Source organism: Solanum verrucosum, unplaced genomic scaffold (assembly GCF_900185275.1).
Source record: "Solanum verrucosum unplaced genomic scaffold, falcon-dt-bn FXZP01000079.1, whole genome shotgun sequence".
Lineage (NCBI taxonomy): Eukaryota > Viridiplantae > Streptophyta > Magnoliopsida > Solanales > Solanaceae > Solanum > Solanum verrucosum.
This window is the reverse complement of record NW_026020368.1, coordinates 3024203-3049306: the sequence shown is the minus strand read 5'-3', so window position 1 is coordinate 3049306 and position 25104 is coordinate 3024203. Positions and strand designations below refer to the sequence as shown.

The 25104-nt window shown below is 32.8% G+C and overlaps 2 protein-coding genes and 1 long non-coding RNA gene across 3 annotated transcripts; 1 reads left to right on the top strand and 2 right to left on the bottom strand.

Moving 5' to 3' along the window:
- Positions 1-5451: 5451 nt before the first annotated feature.
- Positions 5452-6183, top strand: LOC125838246 (dirigent protein 22-like). The gene has a single exon (XM_049517327.1). The coding sequence runs from the start codon at positions 5473-5475 to the stop codon at positions 6034-6036; it is 564 nt and encodes a 187-aa protein (XP_049373284.1). The 5' UTR covers positions 5452-5472; the 3' UTR covers positions 6037-6183.
- A 106-nt stretch (positions 6184-6289) lies between these two features.
- On the bottom strand, positions 6290-14861 carry LOC125838225 (3-dehydrosphinganine reductase TSC10A-like). Its single transcript, XM_049517300.1, has 3 exons — positions 14278-14861; positions 7826-7973; positions 6290-6797 (listed from the first exon to the last, which is right to left on the bottom strand). Exons 1-3 carry the CDS (start codon positions 14812-14814, stop codon positions 6505-6507), a joined length of 978 nt encoding a protein of 325 aa, XP_049373257.1. The 5' UTR covers positions 14815-14861; the 3' UTR covers positions 6290-6504.
- Positions 14862-17025: 2164 nt separating this feature from the next.
- LOC125838265 (uncharacterized) lies at positions 17026-22078 on the bottom strand. The gene is made up of 3 exons (XR_007443553.1): positions 21973-22078; positions 19952-20025; positions 17026-17586 (listed from the first exon to the last, which is right to left on the bottom strand). It is a non-coding gene; the product is annotated as an uncharacterized LOC125838265 (long non-coding RNA).
- Between the last annotated feature and the right edge of the window lie 3026 nt (positions 22079-25104).

Here is a 25104-nt window from a genome sequence, read left to right as displayed (position 1 = left end):
TATTTACTAATTCTTAATATTTCAGTATTTTAACGAGGAAAAGTTCATATGACTTGTAATAACGCCGGTTGAAGTTTGTATTAGTAATTTTTATTATTTATTTAATAGTTAATTTTATGAGATAAATATTTTCATTAATGCAAATATATATTTATATTTGGGTAGGTATTTGTATTTAAATTAAAGTATTATATATGTCACAAATGTATTATCAAGTTAACAAGATAATCTAACTTCAAAATATATTATTTTAAAATGTTTCGAGTTTTTAACAAATGTGAAAATATGTGAATATATAAAATGTAGTTGTTCACTTCACATGTTCATATGACATCTAAACAATTTAATGTGAAATACACATGCAAAGCACATCTGGTTAGATGACAACAAAAATACAAAGTAAATATTGCCATAAGGTAATATTAGTGGCATAAGAGGTTTGCGTGAATAAGAGATATATATATGACGATCCACATTGAACATTCACAAAAGAATGTGTAATATTATTTTTTGCTAAGCTTATTATTCAATTTTTTGCTTAAATAAGCAATACTATTTACTACAACATATATTTTTGAATTGGTATTCACATGCAACGCACGTGTCAAAAAACTAGTATATATATATATATATATATATATATATATATATTTCACGGTGTATTGTATAATATAGTATGTGATGTAGTAAAATGGAATTAATATTACTATATTAAAGCTTGGAAGAACATAAGAAAAGTGCTTTTTAAATGATTAATACAGATTGTCAGAGAGTTACTTGTTTTTTTAGATCAAAATGAGCAGATATCATTAAAACATTTCAAAATACATTCAAAGTTTAAATGTGGGGAAAAAGTGTCATTTCTTTAGTAGTATTGTCTTTTACCTCATTCAATTTTATAAACAAAATTAACCAACGAAATAGAAAAAGAAATATCAATATAAAAAAGATCACCAATAACTTTTTCTCTTGAGGTAATGACCATGAATGATGGACACCAGTAATTACAATTTTTCTCTTAAATATTCATACTTAAAAATTGGTATGTGCATGACACTAATAATGATTACCATAAATATTTTAATATTTTATCTTTACACGTAGTATATCATTACAAAATGTAATTACTCAATTAATATTTGAGTAAGGCAATTATAGAGAGGAAATTTTATTTAAAATTGTACTTGTATAATGAATGTCAACACTCTTATAAATAGAATGTTATAGAGACAAAAAATATAACATTAAAAAATTGTTCTAAAGAAAATTAGGTTGTTACACTGAAAATTTGGTATAATGAATTATAGTTACATAGAGGTTTGAGTGTATGTCATATATTTAGTTTGACCAACTCTTTGTTTTAGATCTATATATTTCACTACCATAATTTAATGTTAATATATGAACAACATCACCTATGGTGAAAAATATTTTATTTCTTTAAATTTCTACTTTATCTCTGTGGAATTGTAGTCTTCTCCTTTTTTCTACCGCATACATATCATATAGTTGTTGTCTAATGAAAGTATCTAGTATCTTATATAAGTTGTATCGTGATATAAAATATTATACTTTTTCAATAAAAAAATTAATAGATGAATAAAATTTAAAGTATTATTTATAGAATCTTTAATTTGATTTAAGATCATTTTATGATCAATCGGAATTTTTTTAAATCTATTTTTATATAGCTAGCACGAAGTGTATCTTGTGAAATAACATTTTTTTAAGATTAAAATAAACACAAAATAAAAGTAAATTCATACCTAAAATTATTTAAACTCAATATAAATATAAAAATGAAAAAATATATGGACAATTCATAGCCAATGAAGAAGGTAGTGAAAAATATATGTTCATGTTATATTCTCTCTAGTATTCTATTTGATTGAAATCTCTTGCCACCAATACTTTACTTTCTCTGTTCATTTTTACTTACATATTTCTTACAAATAATTATTATCATGACTATGTTATCATATTATAAGTAAAAATGAAAATCTATTTTTGAATTGGTGGACTTAACATCAAAACTAATAATTTAATGGACTACGTTTATGCCCGTTGTTTTAGAAAGATTAGGAACAAACTCCTTCACTTGACGGTAAACAAATAAAGAATGAAAAAATAAAGAAAATATTTTACCTCAATCATGTGTCCTTTTATGTATTTATTTATTATTGATGAAAAAACAAAGAAGAAACAATTGATGCATGATTTGCTACAATTTGTTCACCAATTCTTTCTTATGTGGTACCTCGAATTTCGTTGAATTTCGAACTTAATCAATTGTTGCAAATAATACTTGAGACTTTTTAAGAAGAAGAAGAGTAGAAAACTTACAAAGATCGTAGTTTAAAAGTGAGAGGAACCCCTTCTATTTATAGCTAACAAATAGTAGCATGAATAGGTGCTAATTGTGCCATATCAGAAAAGTTACAACCCTTGAAAAAAGTCACTGCTCACCGAAAAATCACAACTCATCGGGAATGACACAACCCTTTGAAGAAATGACAATAATTCGAAAAAGTCACAACTCATCAGAAATGTCACAACCCGTCTAAAAAATTCTCAATCCTTCTGAAAAGTCACAACCCTTTAATGTGAAAAGATATCTACTTTTAATATAATACAATTAATTAAATCAATAAATAAAACAAATTAAGTATTTTTAATTAGGGTATTATAGTAATTCAACATTCAAGTTTGAGAGTTCATGCTTTTAAGGTGGTATAGAAGATATAGAAAGATATAGATAGATAGATAGATATAGTCATATATATATATATATAAAGTTCTTTTAAAATATTATCTTATATACATTGTATAATTTATTGTCGAGAGGTTCGGGTGAATACACTTATCTCCTCTAGATCCACCCTTGCCTATGCTACCAAAAAATCCATAGAGCTTGTATTGTATGTACCTACAACTTTGGGAGCGGAAGAAGAATTATACAGCAGAATACTCACTTCATCTTAATTTGTTGATCACTCTTTTCTTTCTTTATTGATGTAAAAATTAAAATTGAATACGAGATATGAAAAAAATAATTTTATCACCTAATCATATTAATTTAAAACATTTTTTATATTAATTTATGGATAAGTCAGATCAAAATTTTACGTAGACCAATAAAAAAAATCACATGTTAGATTAAAAATTAATTAAATAAAATTGTGTTATTAATGAAGAGGCAATTTTGAAGCCTGAAAAGAAATATGAGAAACAGCTTTTGATACAATAGGTAAAAGATAATATTTTTGAGTCATTTTTGGAATCACTTCTTAATCCTTATATCTTAGTAGGCGTTTGGCCATGCGATACCATATCACGATATGGCGTTGTGAGATGGATCAGCGTTTGGACATGCGATTTTACGCTGATTCCATCTCATGATTCCATATCATGAGAGGTGATACCATATTCTCCAAAAACCATGATATGGAATTATATGGTGATTCCATATCATGATTTGAGATATTTTAATACAATAATTGATCCATGAGTTTATATTTTGTTAAAACAACCCCACATTTATATCTACTAACCATTTGTTTCATATGTAAATAAAATTTATAATCACATCATTACTTTTTAAAATGTATTATTCTCACCAATATAAAATTTATTATTACTTTAAATTTGGTGAATATAAATGATAAAGTAGAAATTCATTTGGTGAATATAAATAAGAACGGAGTAATATTTTTTTGATTTTTCATTATAAAAAAAAAGGTCTTAATCTTATGACTAAGCATAGTATTGATAAAAGACAATTTTCATTGGCGGTGCCGCACTTTCTTAATCTTAGTATTCGCAAAATGTTCGTTCACATGATTGAAGAATACCAAGTCCAATGGATTGAAGACTTGGGAAAAGTTTGATCAATTAGTTATTAATATTTAGTCAAGTGGACTAGTTATAATTTTTTTGATTAAATTTTATTAGAAGTGTTTTTGACTCAAACTTGTGGTAACTTTTTAAAATTTCGTTATTCTATAATATTTAACTATTGATTTTTCTTGTAAATAGTTAGAAGTCAGTGATGTTTGTTAATTTTTATCTTAGTGTATTTAACTTCTAAGTTAATATTTACTCACTAATGTATGTTTTTTTTTCTACTTTATAGGTTATTTGTAAGAGTAGTTGAGAGATATGAGCATATCAAGTACAATTTATGTTCAATTTTTTTTATTAAATTAAAGTTAGATGAAACAATTACTTGAGTGGAGAACAAATAACTTTGTAATAATTTATTATGCGATTGTATAATTTTTTGTTTATTTGATAAGATTGAATAAACAATTGGGGCTATTTTAATAGTTTTACAACTTACGGGATTTTTATGTTTATGAGAAAATATACAACACAAAAATTTCATAGCGTATGTCCAAACAAACCTTCAATTTTATCTCATGATTCCATATCATGATACCATATCGCATGGCCAAACGGGCCCTAATTAGTCTAGTTGCCTCATTTGTTTACACTTAAATGAATTCTTACAATCTATTTTGGTCTTATTTATTAAGTGTATTTATTTATTTTATAAGTACTTAATTAGTTTGAATGATTAGCACATACTAATATTTTAATATAATTAAGATGTTTATTTAAGAATTTTTAGAAAGATTGTCCGTTTAACACACCTTCATCAATTTTTATCGCGTACTAACTGGCATTACTGCTCATTATTATCAATTATCATATTCAATCATAACATATGATAACCACCACATCGTCATTCGTCAATCACCACGATCAGTTGTCAATTGTCACCATCACTAGTCATTATTTACGATAATCACCACTATTACCATATAACAACACTGAGCAATTCTCCACATTGTAGTGTCCTCCCACATTTCCCTTTCCTTGCCCCAAAAGTTTGAACTCTGGATCAGTGCAACATCAATGATGACAGGAACATGAACTTTCAAGAGTTAGCATTAGAACAGAAATTGTTGCCAGGGCGAAACACATGCATTATTAATTTATAATTATTGGTAGCGAAAGCCACAGGCACGCCTGGCTAAGAGTAGAATTTACTTCATCTCACAATAAAATTTCATTTTATTTGTCCACTATATTAAAAATAAATATTCACTTTTATTTATTTAATTTGAAAAAAACAAAAAATAATTTACCATTTTGTAATTATTTTACCTTCTTATCAAGTACTAATTTGGGACGATATAATAACATTATCATTTTATTACTATTTTTCTTAAGAGGGTACCAAATCAAACATTGAGAAGGAATATTATCTTCTTTCACATCAAGCAAACTTTATTTAATTTTCAAAGGTCCACATGTACTCCACTATGTAAAGAACAATAATGAGAGATACAAAAAACATCAACATCTTCACCAAGAAATAGTAATAATCACCATGCTTTACTAATCCCCCTATATAAATCTCCCTCTCTTGCTCTTTTTACTAACCAAATTTACTTCCTACATCAAAAAATGGCTTCTTTTCATATGTACACTCTTTCCATAATATTTTCATTAATCCTCTTGTCCCCTTTTTCCAATGGAGTTTTTCATGAAGAAATGTCTGATATTCTAGCCATGAATTCAAGAAGTCAAAAAACAAGTCACCTCCATTTCTACTTCCATGATATCCTAAGTGGAAAAAATCCTTCAGCAATCAAAATCATTTCACCGGGTGGCGGAGGAATATATGGTTTTGGCAACACTTTCATATGTGATGATGCATTAACCATAGGGCCTAATGCATCAACTGAGGTTGTAGGAAGGGCTCAAGGGATTTACGCGATGGCTTCACAGAGCGAATCTGCGTTGCTTATGACAATGAGTTTTGAGTTCACACAAGGCAAATATAATGGGAGCAGCATAAGTATTCTTGGGAGAAATCCATTTATGAGAGATGTTAGAGAGATGCCTATTGTTGGAGGCACTGCACTCTTTAGGTTTGCTAGAGGCTATGCATTGGCTCATACTTTTTGGTTTGATGCCAACACTGGAGATGCTATTGTGGAATATAATGTGTTTGTTCAACATTATTGAAGTGAGAATTTGTGCTTATAAAGTAGTTAGTAGTCACAGGCACAATGACTTTACTTTTTCTTAATTATTCCATCTTTAGCAAGCTTGTTTAATTTCTTCTCTCTTTTTTTTTACTTTTTCTGAATGTTCTGAAGTGATGTCTTATTTATATCAAAGAGTTTTGCTGCTAATGTTTTATCAATTCACCAAGAAATCTATCAACTCCAAGCACAGTAGATAGAAAAACTTCTCAATTAGTGGACAAACGACAAAGTATCCACAAACTCTTGGTAATGTATAAAATCAAAAAGGAACCAAAACTACATAGTTTTTTTTAGTTCACTTGCAAAGAAGTAGATGAAAAGTGGACAGCCTAGGGGTACATAAGACATCATGAAAAAAGTTCGATTTCACGTCGAAATCCATTTGTTCGATCAAACATCAATTCTTGATGAAATTATTTGTTAGAATCTGTTTAGTAGTTACTCTCTATTTCCTTTCTTCAAGGAATTTGTCAATGCTACCATACCAATTCCACTGGAAACATAGACCAACAACACGTAATATTCCAGCAGCTATCACTTCGATAAATGCCATCAGGAATGATCTCTGAGGAGATAGACCAGCAGTTGCGATGGAAAGAAAGAATCCCTCAAAGTTGCAGGGGACAATGAAGTTTCCTGATTTAAGGCCATTCAAAGCTTTCTTTGCAACTTCATCAGCTTTCATGGAACCAGAAGAAGCTGCTAGTATACTAGTCAACTGTGGCCTCCTCTTGTTCTCTGCAAAAGGATTAAACTTAAATTATTGCAAATGTAAACTGATTATCAATCAGGTAAGTTCAAGGACCTATCGGGTACATTCGACATTGTGCACATGAATTATTGGGGGTACAACACACACAATGATGTTGATGTCTCCCAAGGTTCAATATTAGTGCATACATATCGACATGTGCATTCATCACAGTTCTTTTTTTTTGGATTGGTAAATAATGCACTATTAACTAAGATAGAAAGAGCACTAAGCAGGTTCGCACAAAAAAATGCAGCTACATGTAGTCAGGATTAAATAGAATATAGAGAAAAAACTGAGAAACTAAAATATACAAAATAAAACAGAAAACAATATCACAGCCTAAGTATCATAGCAAAGGAACTCTATAACTTGCATAAGCATGTCAACCCCTTGACCACATTCTTTTATAGTAAAACGAAGCAGAGGCCATACACATTAAGCTTCAAACTGTTCTAGACCTGTATTATCTAAATAGATCTTAAGACACTGAAATACAGCATTTAACATCCTGTCAGGTTCTACAGAATCATCATGTTTCAAGATTTTACATAACCCATTGAGTTACCATAAAGGTTAGCTAATATGTGCAGTACATCATGAGCTAATCAACGAACAAATATTTTCTGGCTCTGTTCCTCCAATCATGAAGAACAAATTGGCTAAACATTTTGTGCTATCCCATGCTTACAACTAACAGTTCTCAATAATTGGTTAAAAGACCAGTGCTATCATCATATTTATTGTCAATTTGCTTGATCCAGACATTTGTGTTCTCTGAAGGAAGATAAAAAATAAGGGATTAAGGGAAAGGATGTATAACTAACATATCGACTTAGAATCAGAGGTAGATCGTAGCATTTAGCAATAGTACATAGATAAACATGATGCAAGAAGAAAGCAGTGTGTTTGTTGCCCCCCACCCAACCCCAACATGTAGCATAGCATCTAATTCGTGCATTGTGACATGCAGTGATAACAACAAGAAACAGAGTAGGAATTGTTCAGGTCCAACCTTCAGCAAATCCAGGAGTTTCAGTGTCCGGGGGAAATATTAGTGATACGTGAATATTTTCACCAATTACTTCCTGCTGCAGTGCTTCTGCCAGTCCTTTGAGGCCAAACTTACTGGCTGAATAAGCTGTATAACCATATATCCCAACCTAAGACAAAACAAAATACCAAATAAACCAAATCAGATAAGAATAAAAATGGTTATATACAAATATATAAAGAGAAAAGATGTTCTCAGTCCATTTTAGCGAGGTTTGCTAATGTGAACTGTCAGCACTTTTTTTTTTTTATGACAAGGGAAACCCGCAGTCGCTACCCTTTGGGTGCGCACAGGGTAAAAACCCCGCTCCTATGCAATATCTCACAAACCACATAGGAGAAGTAACCCGCATTAGGCAAGCCCGGTGCAACGAGCTCAACCCAGAAGCAAACCCCTTGCTTTCGCTGGCAAGGGGTTTCGAACTTGAGACCTCCAACATGGAAGTCCCAAGCCCAAACAATAATCAATTTCTGGTAAGGAGACACAATTGGAGAAGGAATTGATTATGCCGAAGGATGGTATTAGCTATAGATTGCAAGAAATTATTGTACGTAGGTTTCTAAACTATTGACAAACTTGCCTAGCAGAGTAGCTGCTGCTTTGCATGTGTCTGTGTCAGATTCTTGGTGCTTTGCTAGTGATGACTGTAACTTGTACGTGTCACACTCACCAATAATTCTCATGATTAAAAGCCTAAGCTATATATTACGAAGAATTGTAGTAGCTTAGTTAGTTGACTCTCTAAACTCCGCAATTAAACATTAAAGTTGACGAAAAGGAGAATTCAGAAGCTGAGAGATATGACATAAAGCAGACAAAAGATTTTAAATTGGGACATACTGTATGTATGTAAGTAAGAAAGAAGAAACAGAAATGGTTGAGCTCACAAGAACATCAACAATTTACCTTTGTCCCGCGTGTCTGAGAGAGGTAAAAAAGTAGTACTAGTCTAAAGTAAGTGGACAGCATCAAACAGTTTGAATTTTTTTTTGTAGAAAAAGAAGACTTTTGAGTAAGACAACCACCAAGATGGAGAGAGAGGAAAAGAAAAAGCAACAAGAGGAAGAAGAATTGTTGGTAGTTAAGTTGAAACAAGGTGTTTTCGTAGGGAAAAGAGGGGGTACTGGTACTACTCCATCACCTACATGGAAAATTGGTTTGGCACAATCTGATGGTTCTCTGCTTCAAGATTTTCCCTTTTCTTCCAATTCTGCTTCACTATCTGTCAGAAAAGTTGGTGCCAATCTCTGGGAATTTCAACCACAAGTGAGAAAGGTTGTCAAGATGAGCAAGATTGGCCCTCTACCTCAAAATCACAAAGACAAATCTAAGCTTCACAGCCAAACAGCTGCCCCACCTGATAGCCCACCACAGCAGATCAAGTACAAAAAACTTTTTTTTTTTTTTTTAAGTCCAAACTGCATATTGTATTTTTTATTATATATAAATAGGAGTTCTGTGAAAATTATTGCTTTTTGCACAATTAATGTGCACTGACTCACTGACTCTAGATGCTGAATTCGCCATGACCATTTTCTGTTATACCATGCCAATTGCCTCATAGGTTAGAAAGACAAACAGAACATATATGTTAGTAGTCAATAGTGTAGGTTGTTGTGTTGATCTTGGGAATGCTTAGTTACTGATAAAACTTTCTACAAAGTTCATTGTCTGCCAACTTCACTGAAGAGACAAAAGGATGTCTATTTGGTTCATTTCTGCTAAACTATAAAGTGCCTAATCAGAAGTTCTCTAACTTGCAACCAGAAAGCAATAACCTGATTAGTCATGTTTCTTTTTTGTTTTTGCAGCCAACAAGCACTAGTAGTTTAGGGAGGGATATTGCTGCATCACTTAGATAACATCATCATCATTTAATTGCGAAGAATGGGGGCGCTCAATCGCTTGAATCACCACAATCCCCCTCTGGATAACGCTACCAGGGCTTCCAGTGGGCTATTGGTCTAGTGAGGAATTAAGCAAGGGGAAAAGTGCCATAGGGAAACCACTCTACACTGACAGCTTCACAGCATCAATGACACAAATTTCATATACTAGAGTACTAGTTGAAGCTGATGTCTCACAACCACTTCTGGATTCTATTGACATAGTGACACCAACAGGCTCAATTCAGCAGCAAATTGAGTATGATTGGAGACCAAAATTTTGCAGAGTGTATGAAATTTGGGCACAAAGCTGAAGCATGCTGGAATGCTGAAATGGCTGTACATGAAGAACCTAAGTTCCAAGAAGTTAAGAACAAGAGAAGGAGAAGGAACAGGAAAGCAAAGGGTGTAATTCAGCAGGATATGCCAATTACTAGCAGAGTAGTAGTGGATAAACGGAGGATGGATGCGCCAGCTAATATCACAAACTCAACTCAGTCAATTGAAGGTTTGCAAACAGAGGCACAAGTAAAGGTTGTGAATAGTTATGCAGCTCTCCCGGAAGAGGAAGTCACTCAGAATGGAGACCCTAGAGGGACTCTTATCCCTTGATGATTATCTCTACCTGGAACATACAAGGGCTAAACCAGACCTTGAAACAGAAAGAGTTGAAGCTCTTTCTGCAAAAGAATAAGATAAATGTTATGGGTGTCATTGAAACTAGAACACAAATGCATACATCTGGGAATATACTAAGAAAGGTAGTGCCTGATTGGAACCATCGCTCAATTACCCTTTGGCCTATAATGGTAGGGTAAGGCTACTATGGAGGGCTCATATACAGGTACAAGTATTGGTATCCCATGAACAATATATTCATTGTAAAGTCTCAGATGCAAATGGAAACTTCTCAGCTTATCTCACAGTTGTTTATGCCAGGAATGAAAGCCAGAATAGAGAGGAGATGTGGAGGGACCTAGTTCAAATTGGGAGAGGAATCCAGGAGGCTTGGTTGCTATGTGGGGACTTTAACAATGTTCTAACTACTGAAGACAGAATTGGCTCCCCTGCTTTACCAGGAGAGACACGAGCTTTTCAAGGATGCATTGACACATTGCAACTGACAGCTCTAAGACAATCAGGGAGACACTTCACATTTTGCAATAGGCAGCAAGATGGGAGTAGAGTATACTCCAACATAGATTGGGCTTTTGGAAACTTTCAACAGACAGTGACTATGGGCATGTGGAGGCTGAGTTTTGGAATCCACGAGTATCTGATCATTCACCAGTTGTTATTCAAGTGAGCACAAGACCCACTTCTGGACCAAAACCCTTCATATTATTCAAAACAGTCCTTGAGCATCCTGAGTTTGAAGGGATTTTGACAACTGTGTGGAACAAAAGATACATTGGTACTAGAATGAGTCAACTATGGAGCAAACTTAAAGCATTAAAAATAGGACTGAAGGACCTGAATACTTATTTGGCTTCTTACCGCCAGAAGCTACAAACAGCTAGACAGAGTTTGGAAATAGTACAAAGTCAGATTGTAACTCAACCTCTCAACAGTGTGTTAATAGAGCAAGAATCAGTCCTTTTGAATGATATCAGGAAATGGAGCTTAGTGGAGGAGCAGGTTCTCAAACAGAAATCTAGAGTTAATTGGATTGCCATTGGAGATGCAAATACCAAGTTCTTCCATGCTCAAATGAAGATTAGAAGTAGTAAGAACACCATTACTTCTGTTTATATCTAATGGGATTAAACTGCAGGACCCTAAGCTTGTGAAGGAAGAGTTTATTTCAAGCTTCACTAAATTGATGGGAACAGCTGTGGTGGATTTGCCATGCCCGAATGTGTATGTTATAAGTAATGGCCCCTGTTTATCATACCAACAGAGATGCTTGCTTATAATTACAATCACTGATGAGGATATTGTGACAGCAATGGAAGGGATGGCCCTAGATAAGACCCCAGATATTGATGGATTCCCTGTGGAATTCTTTACTAAGCATTGGACCACTGTTAAAGAAGATGTATTATGTGCTGTCAGAAAATTATTTACTACTGGGAAGCTGCTGAAAGAGGTTAGCCTTACTGCCATTACCCTTGTGCCTAAGAAGGCTACCCCTACACAAGTAGCAGACTACAGACCTATTGCTTGCTACAAGATCATCACAAAGATCTTGACCAACAGAATCAAGCCTATTATAGGTTCTATTGTTAGTCCTCTCAGTATGCATTTATAGAGAGGAGAAGTATCATTGATGATATTCTATTCTGTCATGAGGTACTGAAATGATATTCTATGAAGGGACTATCCCCTAGATGTGCGAATGAACGTGGACTTACGAAAAACTTATGATTCCATTGAATGGGAGTTCATAAGGAGATTGCTTGCTAAATTGGGCTTTCCCTTTAAGTTCACATCTTGGATGATGGAGTGTATATCCACAGTCCCTTATTCTCTAGTGATAAATGGGGGTCTATCTAAACAATTCAGAGGGGAAAGTGGAATTGGACAAGGGGATCCTATGTCCCCTTACCTATTTGTATTGGCTATAGAATATCTTCAAAGGGAACTGAGCATGCTGAGACTCAATAAAGACTTCAAATATCACCCAAGGTGCAAGAAATTTAATGTGATAATACATTTGATCATCCACAACAATAATCTACTCCATAAGGCCCTAGTCACAGGACACCCAAAGTAAAGATGGTCATATATGAATCACATTAAATTTCTTTAAGGAAGCATTTTCCATGGTGGGTCTTTCGGTTAAATTTTTTATGATGAATACACGTAAATGTGACTGCATAGAGGGAAACAAAATTAAAATAAATTGGGCAATTGTGATGATCAACTCTTAACTTATTTTCATTGTTTCCCCAAAAACTCCTAGATGAGATAAAAAATAAAATTGCAATAGAGATTAGATATCAATCAGAACAGAAGATGAAAAAAGCTCCTGCTGAAAGTGTCTCCTTGCAAAAAATCTTCATGAATTGTGTACTAACGAGAGTACTACAAAATCATTAGATTGCCCACACTTTCCCAAAATACCATCCTCAAAGAATAATGAGTTCCAAACTTTAAGTGAATAAAGAGACGAAAGACACTACTTGAAATGCATTTTTGCTAGTAACTTTAGCATGAAAAAGTTTACATGAAGTGCTTATCTGCAAATGTTGATACCATAGTAGTTACGAGTTCAGATACTTTTGTAACAGTATTATAGCTTGCAACTACTCCGTGTGCTTCTAGTTTGGAATTTTACAGTATTAGATGGTAAATAAACTTGTGATGCTAAAACTGAAACTATTAATAGGATATTTAATTAAAGAAAACTTCAATATCCTTGGTGGACGTAAGCAAATGGGTAAAGTAGAAAATAGAAAACCATCCAACATTTTCCAGACTCCGAAATCCGGATTTAAGAACCAATAGCACAAATCGTATCTTGACTAAATCTGGTGAATTTTAGAGATTGAGACAGACTTTATAATGCTTTGTAATTCTTTAATCATCTCAGACTGTATGACACTAATTCTACCTTCATTTCTCAATCTATTTATACCAGAAAACTGGGGTAAGATCTTCGAAAATTAACCACAAATATAAACAGTGATCAGTACGACGTCATCTACATTGTTATCAAGTTCAAACCATATTTTGTTCCGAATACGCTCTCAGCTCAACGTATTGTGATAGACATACCAGAGGCCAATCTTTATTATAATAAGATAGGTTAAGCTCCCAACAGAAATATACTCTGGAGCAGTTTAGCCTTCATGTCCTTATCTCAAAACTAGTTACTCCTTCTCCTGCTTCATATAGCTGTTACTAAGCATTTTTCTTTGACTAACATCTAACCTCAACCTAAATTCTTACATGGCAGATAGTGGAAGTGGTTGAAGAGATGTATTCAAGTTAACCAAAAGAGTATAATGCAATCAAGCATGTTCATAAATTACCGCCAAACATGCTCTTGATTTAGTGCAAACTACACACCAGAATACATTAGCCCCTAATGTCCTTAAGTCCACCGGTCTACCCACTTGGCGGCAATGCTAGATTACTTTACTATTTGTTTCATTACAACAGAAAATGTTTGAAGAAATCCTCTTTTGGTTTTTGGTTACCTTACAAAATTATAATTCTCCCAAATACTTCCACCAATATGGGAAACTGACTGATACGGAACTTAGTATCTATGCCCCTTTCTTTTCCTAGTTTAATTTCCCATTTGTTTTTATTTCATTTTCAGCACACTTCATGAAGAAAGTTTGTTTACTCTGCAGACACTGTAGAGCAGATGTTGCAGCAGAAAACATCTGCAACATGGAGGCCACTTAACATTGCTGCTGAGAAGGATAGTTCATTATGGAATTGTATTTTAAGGAAAACTTTTTCCTCCATTTCTAACCACTTCAAAAGTAAGTTTAACCTTTAAATCAGACATCTATAAGGTTATATCTTTGCTAGACCATTGAAATTAAGACTTGAACAGAAGGTAGAACATACCTGGCCAGCTTGTGAAGACATGATAGCGATGGACCCAGGTCCACGATCAGCCCTATTCTTCATTCCAGGCAAAGCAGCTTTAATCAGGTGAAAAGTCCCAGTCAAATTGACATCAATCATGAACTTGATCTCCTCAATATCTTGGGTCTCCAATTCCTGAGGGACAAAAACTCCCTGATTGCACACCAACACATCGATTGGTCCTGCCTCTTCTACAGCCTTCTTGACAGCCTCATAGTCTCTCACATCAGCGCTGAAAATGGCCACGTCACGGCCAGTAGAAAGCCGAATTGACTCCTTCGCATCTTCGAGTCTACCAGTGTTACGAGCAAGTATTGAGACTTTTGCACCTTCTGAAGCAGCCTGTTGAGCTAGAGCTAAGCCAATACCGCTTGAGCCGCCAGTGATGAAGACATGGCGATTTTTAATTGGAACTTTGACGGGGCGTGGTCGGACGATGAAGGCGAGGAAAACAAGGAGGGATAGAGAGAAGAAAAGGAGGAGGAGAGAGAAAAAAGCAATGCTCAAGTCCGCCATAGACGAATAGTTGCAGAAAAATCTTAGGTTGCCTTTGTACCTGCAATACGAAGATCAGCGCGATTCGGGTTATGAGCTTTGGAATTTCAAATCTGATTTCAATGAATTCAGATCAACGATTTGGGATTTCACCATTGCAAAAATTTTAAGTATTAAATTTTTGATTTAGAACTTTAAAAAATAATTAAAGTTTTAACTATTAAATTTTTATTTGAGATAAGTGTCAAAACACACTTAAACTATATTTTTTTTTTTAGTTCCATACCTAAAATATTGAGAATGTGAGTTCATACCTAAAGTATGAGAAACACACATCTCTATCTTTTATTTGAAAAAACATTGACGCATGGCATTTCACATGGATAAAATATTCCACCCAGACAAAAATTAAATAATAAACTATTAATATTAATTAAAAACTAAAGATTAAAGTATTACTATCCCAAAAAAAAAAAAAATCTTACCCCACTTCACCACCTCCTCCCCGTACCCCCTCCCCCACCACACCCCACGACCCCACCCCCACAATCCCCATCCTTTTATTTTTTTTTAAATTTCTTTTATAATATATTATTCATACTTCACCCCCCCCCCAAACCACCCACTCATTCCCCAAAAAAAAAATTGATATTATTTTATTTTAAAAAAATAAAAATTCTACCCATCCTATTTAACCTCCGCTCCTAATCTATTTATTTATTTTTACATTTTTCTCGTTTTGTGTTAAAAAATAATTACATATTTTTAGCATAAATATTATTAATATATCAGTTTAGTAGCCAAAATAAATCCCACTTTTTTCTCATCCTCAAAGAACATTACCCTCTCCTACATAACTAATATTCTTTTTTCCTCAAAAAATGTTAATAATGGTGGTCACATAAAGATTCTCTTTTTTCCCCTAATCACTTTGTTTCTTTTATTTCTTTTTCTTTTTTTTTTGTGTATTAGCAAAAAAAAAAATTTGTCCTTTCCTTTATCTGATGTCTTTGTCTTTTTATATTGGCAAAATTCTTTCTATTAAATCATTATTTGGATATATTATAAATTTAGTTAGCGATGCTTATGTATTTTCTATTTCAAAGGTATATATGATTACCCATGTATTACACATATTTAAATAGAATGTATAATAATTTTTTTAGTTGCTTGCATTACATTGTATACATACAATTCTTATTTTTGTATTATATACATTTAAACAATACTGGAATTGTGGTCGACATTATTGTTTGTTTATGCCGTTTAATTTGATAAAATATAAGGAGAATATAAAGATGCAACAAAGAAATTTTAGTAAGCTATAAAGTAAGCAAGAATGACCTTTACCAATAATCATTCAAGAATGTGTTAAAAGAAGCTGACTTGGGAGATAAACTCTCCAATCCACCAAACAACGTGTTTCTTTTTCATTTCAAGGAAGCTATGTATCCTTTTGTCTTACAAGGAATGAGTGGGTGGGGAAAGTAGGTAAGAATTTTAAACAAACAACAATATAGCTTTCCATTCATGAACCTACGAAAAGCTCAACTGTGATAACGTAGGACTATGGAGTATGAGAAACCAGAGAGCTTGAGCGTTGGAAGAACAAAGAAAGTCGGCAAAGAGATCTTGATCAACCATAGTAAGCTGTCACTTTGATTTTCTGGTTTTAAAGTTAAGGGAAGTGAGAATTCAACTGAATATGTATTTACTCGTTCTCTCTCTGAATGCAGCCCAACTTATAACATCAGCCTGACAGGAATAACAGTAGGAAGCAAGACCACTGATTTTGATCTCACAGCCATTTTCGACTCTAGCACTTCATTCACATACTTGAACGACCCAGTTTACAAAGTCATTACAGAAAACGTGAGTGAGAAACTAATTGTATGAGTTATCGATGGAGTGTGTTCTTTGTATTTTAACACTGAATAATTTGCTTCTTTTGCAGTTCGATTCTGAAGCAAAAAGGCCGCGTATCAACCTGATGGCGAAATTCCTTTTGAGTACTGCTATGACTGCTATGGGATCAAGAAAAAAGAAGAGGTTGACTGAGTAATATGTTAAATGGGTGGTTATTTAGTTATATTCTGTTTTTTGTACTTTATATTCCCACAATACACATTAATAAACATTATAGTAACTTCTAACAACACACCAATTGTCCGCACACGCTTGTGCTCCCAAGTCTCAACACAAAATAGGAAAGAACTGAAAATGATGGTCAAATACGTCAAATTTTGTAAAATTTAGAATATCAGGAATACCCCTGAATAGCGAAAGACTCATTCTTTGTTCTTAGTTAAACATATTGTACTCATTCTTTTGAACATATTGTCAAACACATAATGAGCATGGTAAATTTTGGCAAATCAAGAGCTTATATTCTATTTCTGAAACAACTGTATATACATAACTTTATATCAAAAACCTCAGTGCCATCAACTATATCATATAACTTGCACTAAACATGAGAAGTGGGAGGCGTAAAGGCGTACCTTTTCAAAGTTCTTGTGAATCAATAATACTTTAGTTAGAACCACGAAGCAGTATCATAGCTACTCAAGTTAGAGCTTTGGTGGTCTGCTAAATTTGCAGAGAACCCTTCGTCTTTCGGATGGAAAATCGTTTTCTTTTGGATTTGTCCACAAAATCAAACTTTTTCAGAGTATAAAATTAGATTTTAGAATAGCAGTTGTAGTTTTTTCCCCTCAAAATTTCCAACAAATAGCAACTCGCGTTGTTGCAAACACATCCAGCAAGCAGAGTCCTATTTCAGCAGATGTTACCCTAGAAAAGGGAAAATCAGAGAAAATTTGAGATAACCAATTGTAAGCAAAATGAAGAGACGCAGATGCTTCAAAGTAAAAGCAACTCAACCTTTGATGTTACCAAGTAGAATAACGAAGAAGAAGCAAACCCAGTAAATCAAAAGAAAATCAAAGCGTTTTTCCGATTCTACAAACGAAACAAATTAAGTTTAAAGGGAATCTAACAATTTAGATTAATTAGCAAAGAGAACATTGAAGAAGACATAAATCCAGCAAACCAAGCCAAAAGGTGCATCTACGGTAAGAGAATTTTATTTTATTTGCAGATCCAAGAAGCAAGATTTCCGATTGAAAGAAAAACCCATAAAAATTGATGAATGGGAAACGGAAAACATACAAAATAAAGGAATTAGAGAAAGGAGGTTACACCTTTTTGTTTGGAGGAGCAAATCATTGTGCAGCTGAAATGAAATTTCATAGAGCATAAAGAAAAGATCTTTAGAATCAGCTAATGTGGAAGATTGAAGATGTGGATCTTTTCTGTGAATCCAAAAACACACGTGGGCAAAAGAAGAAGAAACTGGAAGGAGTAAATTACCGATTTACCCTTTTGGTCATCTGAAGAAACCCATACTTATTAAGTATGACTAGATGATTCATTGCCCGTGCTGCGCACGGGCCCAACAATTTGGATACATTTTTTTGGGGGCAGGAAACCAATCTGGCTTAATAGATTTCATAAGAGCAAACTATTGCACTGCACCTAGCTGAATATGTTACAACTGAAATGCATATACACAAATTAGTAGCAGAAAGTAGCGATTACTTCAATGACACCAAAGATAACATCTTTGGACTGTATGCATTTTACAAACACACTAATCAGACCTTCAAAGGCCATCAGCAAAAAATATTCAAGAAAAAGTACAACTACCTATACATCCTAGATTACTTCCAGTAGATGCAATTTTTAACATTTCTGATCTTCTTCCGTTAGATTCTCTGGCCACAAGTATTGTCCCTTAGTGTTATATTCTGCCCTTTGAAGCATATGTATTCACATAGTAGTCCTCAAAACAGTAAGCTCAACTTAGATTTGATCTAATTTATTACTTGTTATATTTTGGTAAAAGCACTTATTGAAGATCGTAGCCTCTAAAAATAGGTGGTAGTTCCTTTAGAGGCTTTCCTGAAAAGAGCTAAAGAATTTCTTAGTATGTGTAATCTTGTTCAATGCAGCCAGACATTATAAATGAATAATAACATGAGCATAATCATACCCATACTTCTCAGAAATAATTCCACTCATATTTCAGAAGGCATGAAAACTTATATGATTCAAGTACCATGCATTTGTCATTACATGTCAATCGACAGAACTATGGATTCACATATTAGTTTTATGTTCCAGAAAAAGGATAATATGTATAATTTTCTCTGTATAAATACATAAGGCATCATTAACATTGCACTGCCAGGAATAACTACTTCCAGGTACATAAACAAATGTCAAACAGAGGCTACATCTAAATATGGCAGATTAACAAGACAATATATTCAGAGATTACGTGAATGACCCAGAAATTATGTTGAAGATTTTTATTAAAACTACTACCTACTTGCAGATTTTGTGACTCGGTGGTTTAGAACTTTTAAGGTGAAATTAGTGAAAGCTTCGGTAGCCAACATGCCATGGAAGAAACTATTATTTATTTATTGTGATGAAGCATATTATGGATGGGTTTAAGCCTAGAACAAACTCAAGAGGTTAAAAAGATAATCCTAAATTTACTTTCAAACTATACTACTCAGAAAATGATATATTTCTATCAAAGCCTTACCATCATTGGACAGGCCGATTAGTTCTTCCATTTAAGTTTGAAGAATTGACTAACTTCATCTCAAGTTTCCAGAGGAAAATGGAATAAGAGTTCACTAATTAATGGTACAGTGATCTAGTTTTCTTTTAAACAACATAAAGTCACATATGTTAATATCCCTAAGAAGTTTTGGTAGGTGCCCCATGTTTTCAGCAGATCATGTTGAGGTGCTGCAATTAGTAGTAACATAATTGCTAGGTAATGACAACTGAGATCCACAAGTCCAATCTCCCTGGATAAGCTTTTTAGCTCCCAAAACTGTATTCAAAATTTACAATCTGTTCCGAGACAAAATAAATATAGCTAAGTTACGCATGAATTTAAAATATACAAGGATCCAATTCAATTACAAGTTGAGGAAGATGAGATAGTTCAACAGTAGAAACTAAAATTAATTAATTAAGCCTTCACGATTTGTGGAAAGCTGAAAAAGAGCAACAACCAAGCAGGCACAGAAAGACATTTCTATATATCATTTAGAAGTTCCATTGCACAAAGATTTACCTGAACCTCAGTTCGTGCAAGTGCAATAAGTAGCGCCACACCTTCTTCTCATTTGATGGTGATACTATTGCAGCCTGCAGGATTCAATAATTATGAGTTGGATTAATTACAGATTAAGTAAAAACAGAAAGCAAATTGTGCAGTTGCAACGTGACTAAGAAAATAGCATAAAGCAATCGACAGAAACATGAATAAGTGAATTTCATATTCAGTTAGCATGCTGCAAAGCTCAGGATCTAGTGGTTCAAGTTTATATTCAACTCCGTCCAATTTCGACCGGCGTCATGCTGTACATATCCCCTTTCTCAATTATTTTTGAAAATAAAACATAAGAATAATTTGATAATAGACAAGCAATATGCAGTTGATATTGCTGAAGTTACAAAAAAATAATACCAACCAGTTGAAAATCCTTGAGTGCGTATTTGACTTCTAAATTGTAAACGATTAAGCACACAGTAGCATAAACACCTAAAATAACAATGAAAGCACAAGTCTTTGGCAATATTTTCACAATTCGAAACTAACTTAAGAAAATGTAGAGCCAATTTCAATAGCTATTTGTTCCGTCCTGTTTTGTGCTGCCATATTACTCCAATTTGGTGTGAGAAAGCCACAATTAGCCCATAATACAATATTCTCACTGTCCAATTCAGTCGCTTGTGTGTATAGATCAATAGCTTGTGAATACTTGTACCCAGAAATACATTAAAATCGAAAATAGACTTACTATTTAGGAATATGCATAAACGCCAGCTAGTAAAACGAACTATAAAAACTTGCCAAGATTAACACTCCAAGTCTCTTATTAACAATTAACAAAGTGTAAAAGCTCTTATGAACTTACTAATGAGTTGTCTTACCACGTGTAAATAACAACCCTCCACAAAAAATAGTTCAAGAATACAACAACAATTTTGAGAGGACAAAAGATTGCCTTAAAACTGCAACACTACTTGGAGAAATTGAAGATGAAAATCGGTGGAAGAATGTGAAAGTGATGAAAATCGGTAGTTGGAGAAGCTTGAGAAGATGCAACATTGAGGAAATCCGTGTGTTGTCTCCTCTTGAATGTGAAAGTGATGAAGATCAGTGGAAGTATATTTTGGAGAAAAGAACATAGTGAGAGATTGGAGGAGTGATTACGCTGGAGATATCACACGCAGAGTCGTATATTTCTTCATATAAAGCCACTAACTATAAACAATTTTGTACAAAGAAAACATCAAAAGCAAACAGAAAAAAGATGGAGAATACAATGGAATCAAAAACAGATTTCACACAGTAATTTATATGAAGGTTTGCAAAGCGTAAAAGGTGGTAGTGGGTTTTGTCTATTTTGACCACTACATCTGAAATTCTAAAAGTTTAGTACTGTTGGGGTTGTAAATCTCTTCATTTGGGTGTGCTAAAAAATCCAACTTTGAGGTTCTTGATCCTTTTTGATCCGTAGCTATTGTTTTAATGTCAGTTCTTTGGTAATAACTGTATAAGGTTTTAACTTTTAACAAGTTGGATTCATTTGCTGTTCTTGCTAGAGTTGTTTGTTTTAGTGTGTGTGTGTGTTATAGAGATAGTTTAGTTATGGCTTCATGTAAAAAAGGAAGAATAAAAGATGCAGTTTTTAGGCGTTTAGTATCTCTAGCATTGATAACTGTGTTTGGAATAGTTTTGATTTTGATTCTCTTTAGGACTAATACAATTCATCTTTACGGTATGTTTAGGGCTCATGCTCAGTTTTCAAACTTTCTTCCCAAATTTATCTTAAGGAATCGGAAACACCGGATAAGACACATGAATTTATTTACTTTTTCGTGGTTCTGTCAATATTCATACTGCCATTTTTTCCCTAATTTCAATTCAAGTGACATTCCGACTTCATCAGCCCATATATATAAAAAACTAAATCTAAAAAAAATCAGATGAAAAATTGAAACCAAAACACAATCAAGGAGAAAGCAAGTGAGGATGGCAAATTAAGAAATCGAAGCCAAAAATTGAAGAGAGACCTAGCAAATTACCTGAAAATCGAAGTTGTACTCAGAGAAGATGCAGGGCAGAAACTTTTATCTTCCCCTTCTTCAATGCTTAGATGAGAGCACTGAGATGGAGCGGGTGGATGCCACGCGTAATGAAGCGAGAATATGATAGCATATCTTTTAATGAAATGTTTACGTACATGTTCAGCAAAAAAAATAAAAAATATTTACATTTACATACATAATAATAATAATAATAATAATAATAATAATAATATTGTTGAAATATATTAAAGGTATAAAAAAATTGTCCAACAGATGAAAATTGAAAATGGAAGAATTTCTTTTTTTCACAAATTCCCTCGGTGGTAGAAGGGAAAGATATTTGAGATATTATTCTTTTCATAATCTTTAAACTTTGTTGGATAGTTGTTATATGCATAATGTATTGTATTGTTTTAATGAAAGGAATACTATCGTTCTCCGTTGCTATATAATGTCACACATCTATAATTTGAATGATAAACCTTAAAAAATATTAGGATACAAGGTAGAACTATCATGTAAAGACAAGGTAAAGGATAAAATAAAATTATTAAATAATAAGTAAAAGTAAAATGAGAAAAAAAATATTAAAGTATCAACGTAATCAAACCAAATCGGTCGTTACACATAATGGATCTTTTCGTCATTACCCAAATATAAATTTAAAACGATACGATACAATAAAATCTAAGTAACAAGCAAAACAACCATTGTATCTAAACTAACAATATAATACAATACAACGAGTAACAACCATTCAAACAAGGTGTAAAATATTTGGCAGCGTTTTAGAGATGACAATAATTCTCTTCTTCCCCCTAATCACTTTACTACTCTCTCTCTTTTTTGGGTGAAAATTATTTACATTCCATAACTTTGATTTAAAAATCAACCTCACCCTCCAATTTTGAAATATAATCAGTTTTCCCTCTTAATTATTCTTGTAATTTCTATTTTATTCTTGATATTTTCGTTCCTCCATCTATGTGACATTTTTTAATATAATATGAAATATGGTATAATTTCCTAAGTACATAATAACTAATTTAATTTTTTATAAGCAAAATATGACAACTAATTTGACCTACAATGCTACAATTTCTTGAATACAAATAGATCATGTCAAGATGTATATAATTCAGATTCATGTGCAATTGTCTTTTGAAAATGTGGCAATGAATACAAAGATATGTATCACTTCATATAATATCCATGAGTGAATATTTTTCCCCAAAAATATATGTAAATAATATCCAACAATTATCATGCAATGTTGGCAAGCTATCTGATTATTTGATATTAACTTACGTGCATCATTTTTTGTTATATGCAATTTCATATCAAAACAAAGTTAAATAAAAAAACAATTGCTCCACTCCCACTTTTCACATATGTACATATTGTATATCGAAAATATTGAGATCAGTATTTTCATATAACTCATTGATTATATATGCTGCATTCTCCCTTGCTACGATAGACATCCAATTTAATTATATAAAATTTAACGACGATAAAAGAAGGAGTATATGGATTTCAAGGTGTCAACCTTGGAAATTTCGAAAGAATTAAAGAAATAAAAAGTACTAAATCAAAACGCAAGAGGGGATACATGACTTGTCTATTTCTTATAGATGGACCCAATTCTGATAAAAGGAAAAATAATAGACATAAATGAGATTTAATTTGAACATGGAGGGCGGGTCGATCCTAGAAAAAAGTAAAAGAGAAAAACGTAAGATTAAAACGCCAATGATTTTTCAAAGGATAACTTGCTTAACGCCAATTTTAATTGTTCTCATCAAAAGTTCAAGTAGCCAACTAATCGATCTACTAAAGATTAAATTACAGAATATAAAAATTTTGCGAGACTTATTTTGAGTATATAAATAAAATTTAAGTAAGTCCTTTTAAATTTCATATATTATATATTTTCTGATTTTCTCATTCGATTTTTGGTATTTCATTTAAATTCATGCCGGATAAGACTCATTTGAAGAGAATAGTACTCCCTCATCACAAATCTTTCCATTAATTTCTAGCGCTCAAACCCAAAATCTTTGATTTAAGAAAATAAAATAATCATATCCATCGCAACCACAACACTCATCGGTAACTTTCATAAACTACAAATTATTCGATACGAAGTACAAAATTTGAACCAAGCTCCCGTGATCCATCTCTTTGTCACGTTACTGAATATTAATATTTCACATGTCTTTGTCAAATTAAAACATGTCCCACATAGGTAAAATTATTGAAAACTCATGTACTACTATGACCTTCAAAATAGAGGTAGAGTCGGAAATTAAAAGTGGCGAAAGTATTACTATTTTTAATATAAATATATTAATTTTTTTCTTCAAATAACATAAGCATATCATGAATTTTTTTAATTTTTTTAATTTTTTTTTTGGTTTCCCACCTGATGTTCGGAGCCCACATTGGAGCTCCGACTAAATTCGAATCACGCACTGCAGGCCCCATTCGGGGGTGGCGCTCTCAACAGGATTTTCTCCATACCCAGGGCTCGAACCCAAGACCTCTGGTTGAGGGTGAAACACTCCCACCAGTGCACCACAATCTATGTTGGTATATCATGAATTATTTACTACATACAAACTACAAAGTTTGAAGTAAAACTCTCTAAAAATTTAAAAAGACAATAATCAACCAAAAAATAATAATTGAGTTGTAACTACTAAAATAAATTGTCAAAAAATTAGAATGGGGGAAAGTGAGAATCAAACTTAGATTAGCCCATTAAATATTTGTCATTGCACCCCAAATTAATTAGTGAAACCACTTATCTTTGTTATTAGAGATGTCAAAGACAAAAATATATATATATATTTCAAAAAAAAGATAAAAATGAATTGGTTATATTATCGATTGAAAAAAATTTATTATAAAAAAGTTATTAACAACTTTGTATTTTTAAAAAATACTAGAGGAATAACATTTTTATTTGATTTTGACTTTAGAGTTTAGACCACTAATATGTTTGAGTTGTCAAAGGCTAAGGTCCAAGGGGCTACCGCAGTAAGTAAGCGTGTTGTGGCATTTTAATATTATTATATCTTTTAATATTATTATACTTTGCAAATGCCATTTGTTTTCTGCCTAATA

What these genes read in the sequence shown, in the direction of transcription:
- LOC125838246 (XM_049517327.1), top strand. Translation starts at nt 5,473, where the DNA reads ATGGCTTCTTTTCATATGTACACTCTTTCCATAATATTTTCATTAATC.
- LOC125838225 (XM_049517300.1), bottom strand. Translation starts at nt 14,814, where the DNA reads ATGGCGGACTTGAGCATTGCTTTTTTCTCTCTCCTCCTCCTTTTCTTC. An exon ending in TGTCTTCACAAGCTGGCCAG is followed by an intron (nt 7,974 to 14,277) that starts GTATGTTCTACC and finishes GTTTTGTCTTAG; the next exon opens with GTTGGGATATATGGTTATAC. An exon ending in AACTCCTGGATTTGCTGAAG is followed by an intron (nt 6,798 to 7,825) that starts GTTGGACCTGAA and finishes ATCCTTTTGCAG; the next exon opens with AGAACAAGAGGAGGCCACAG.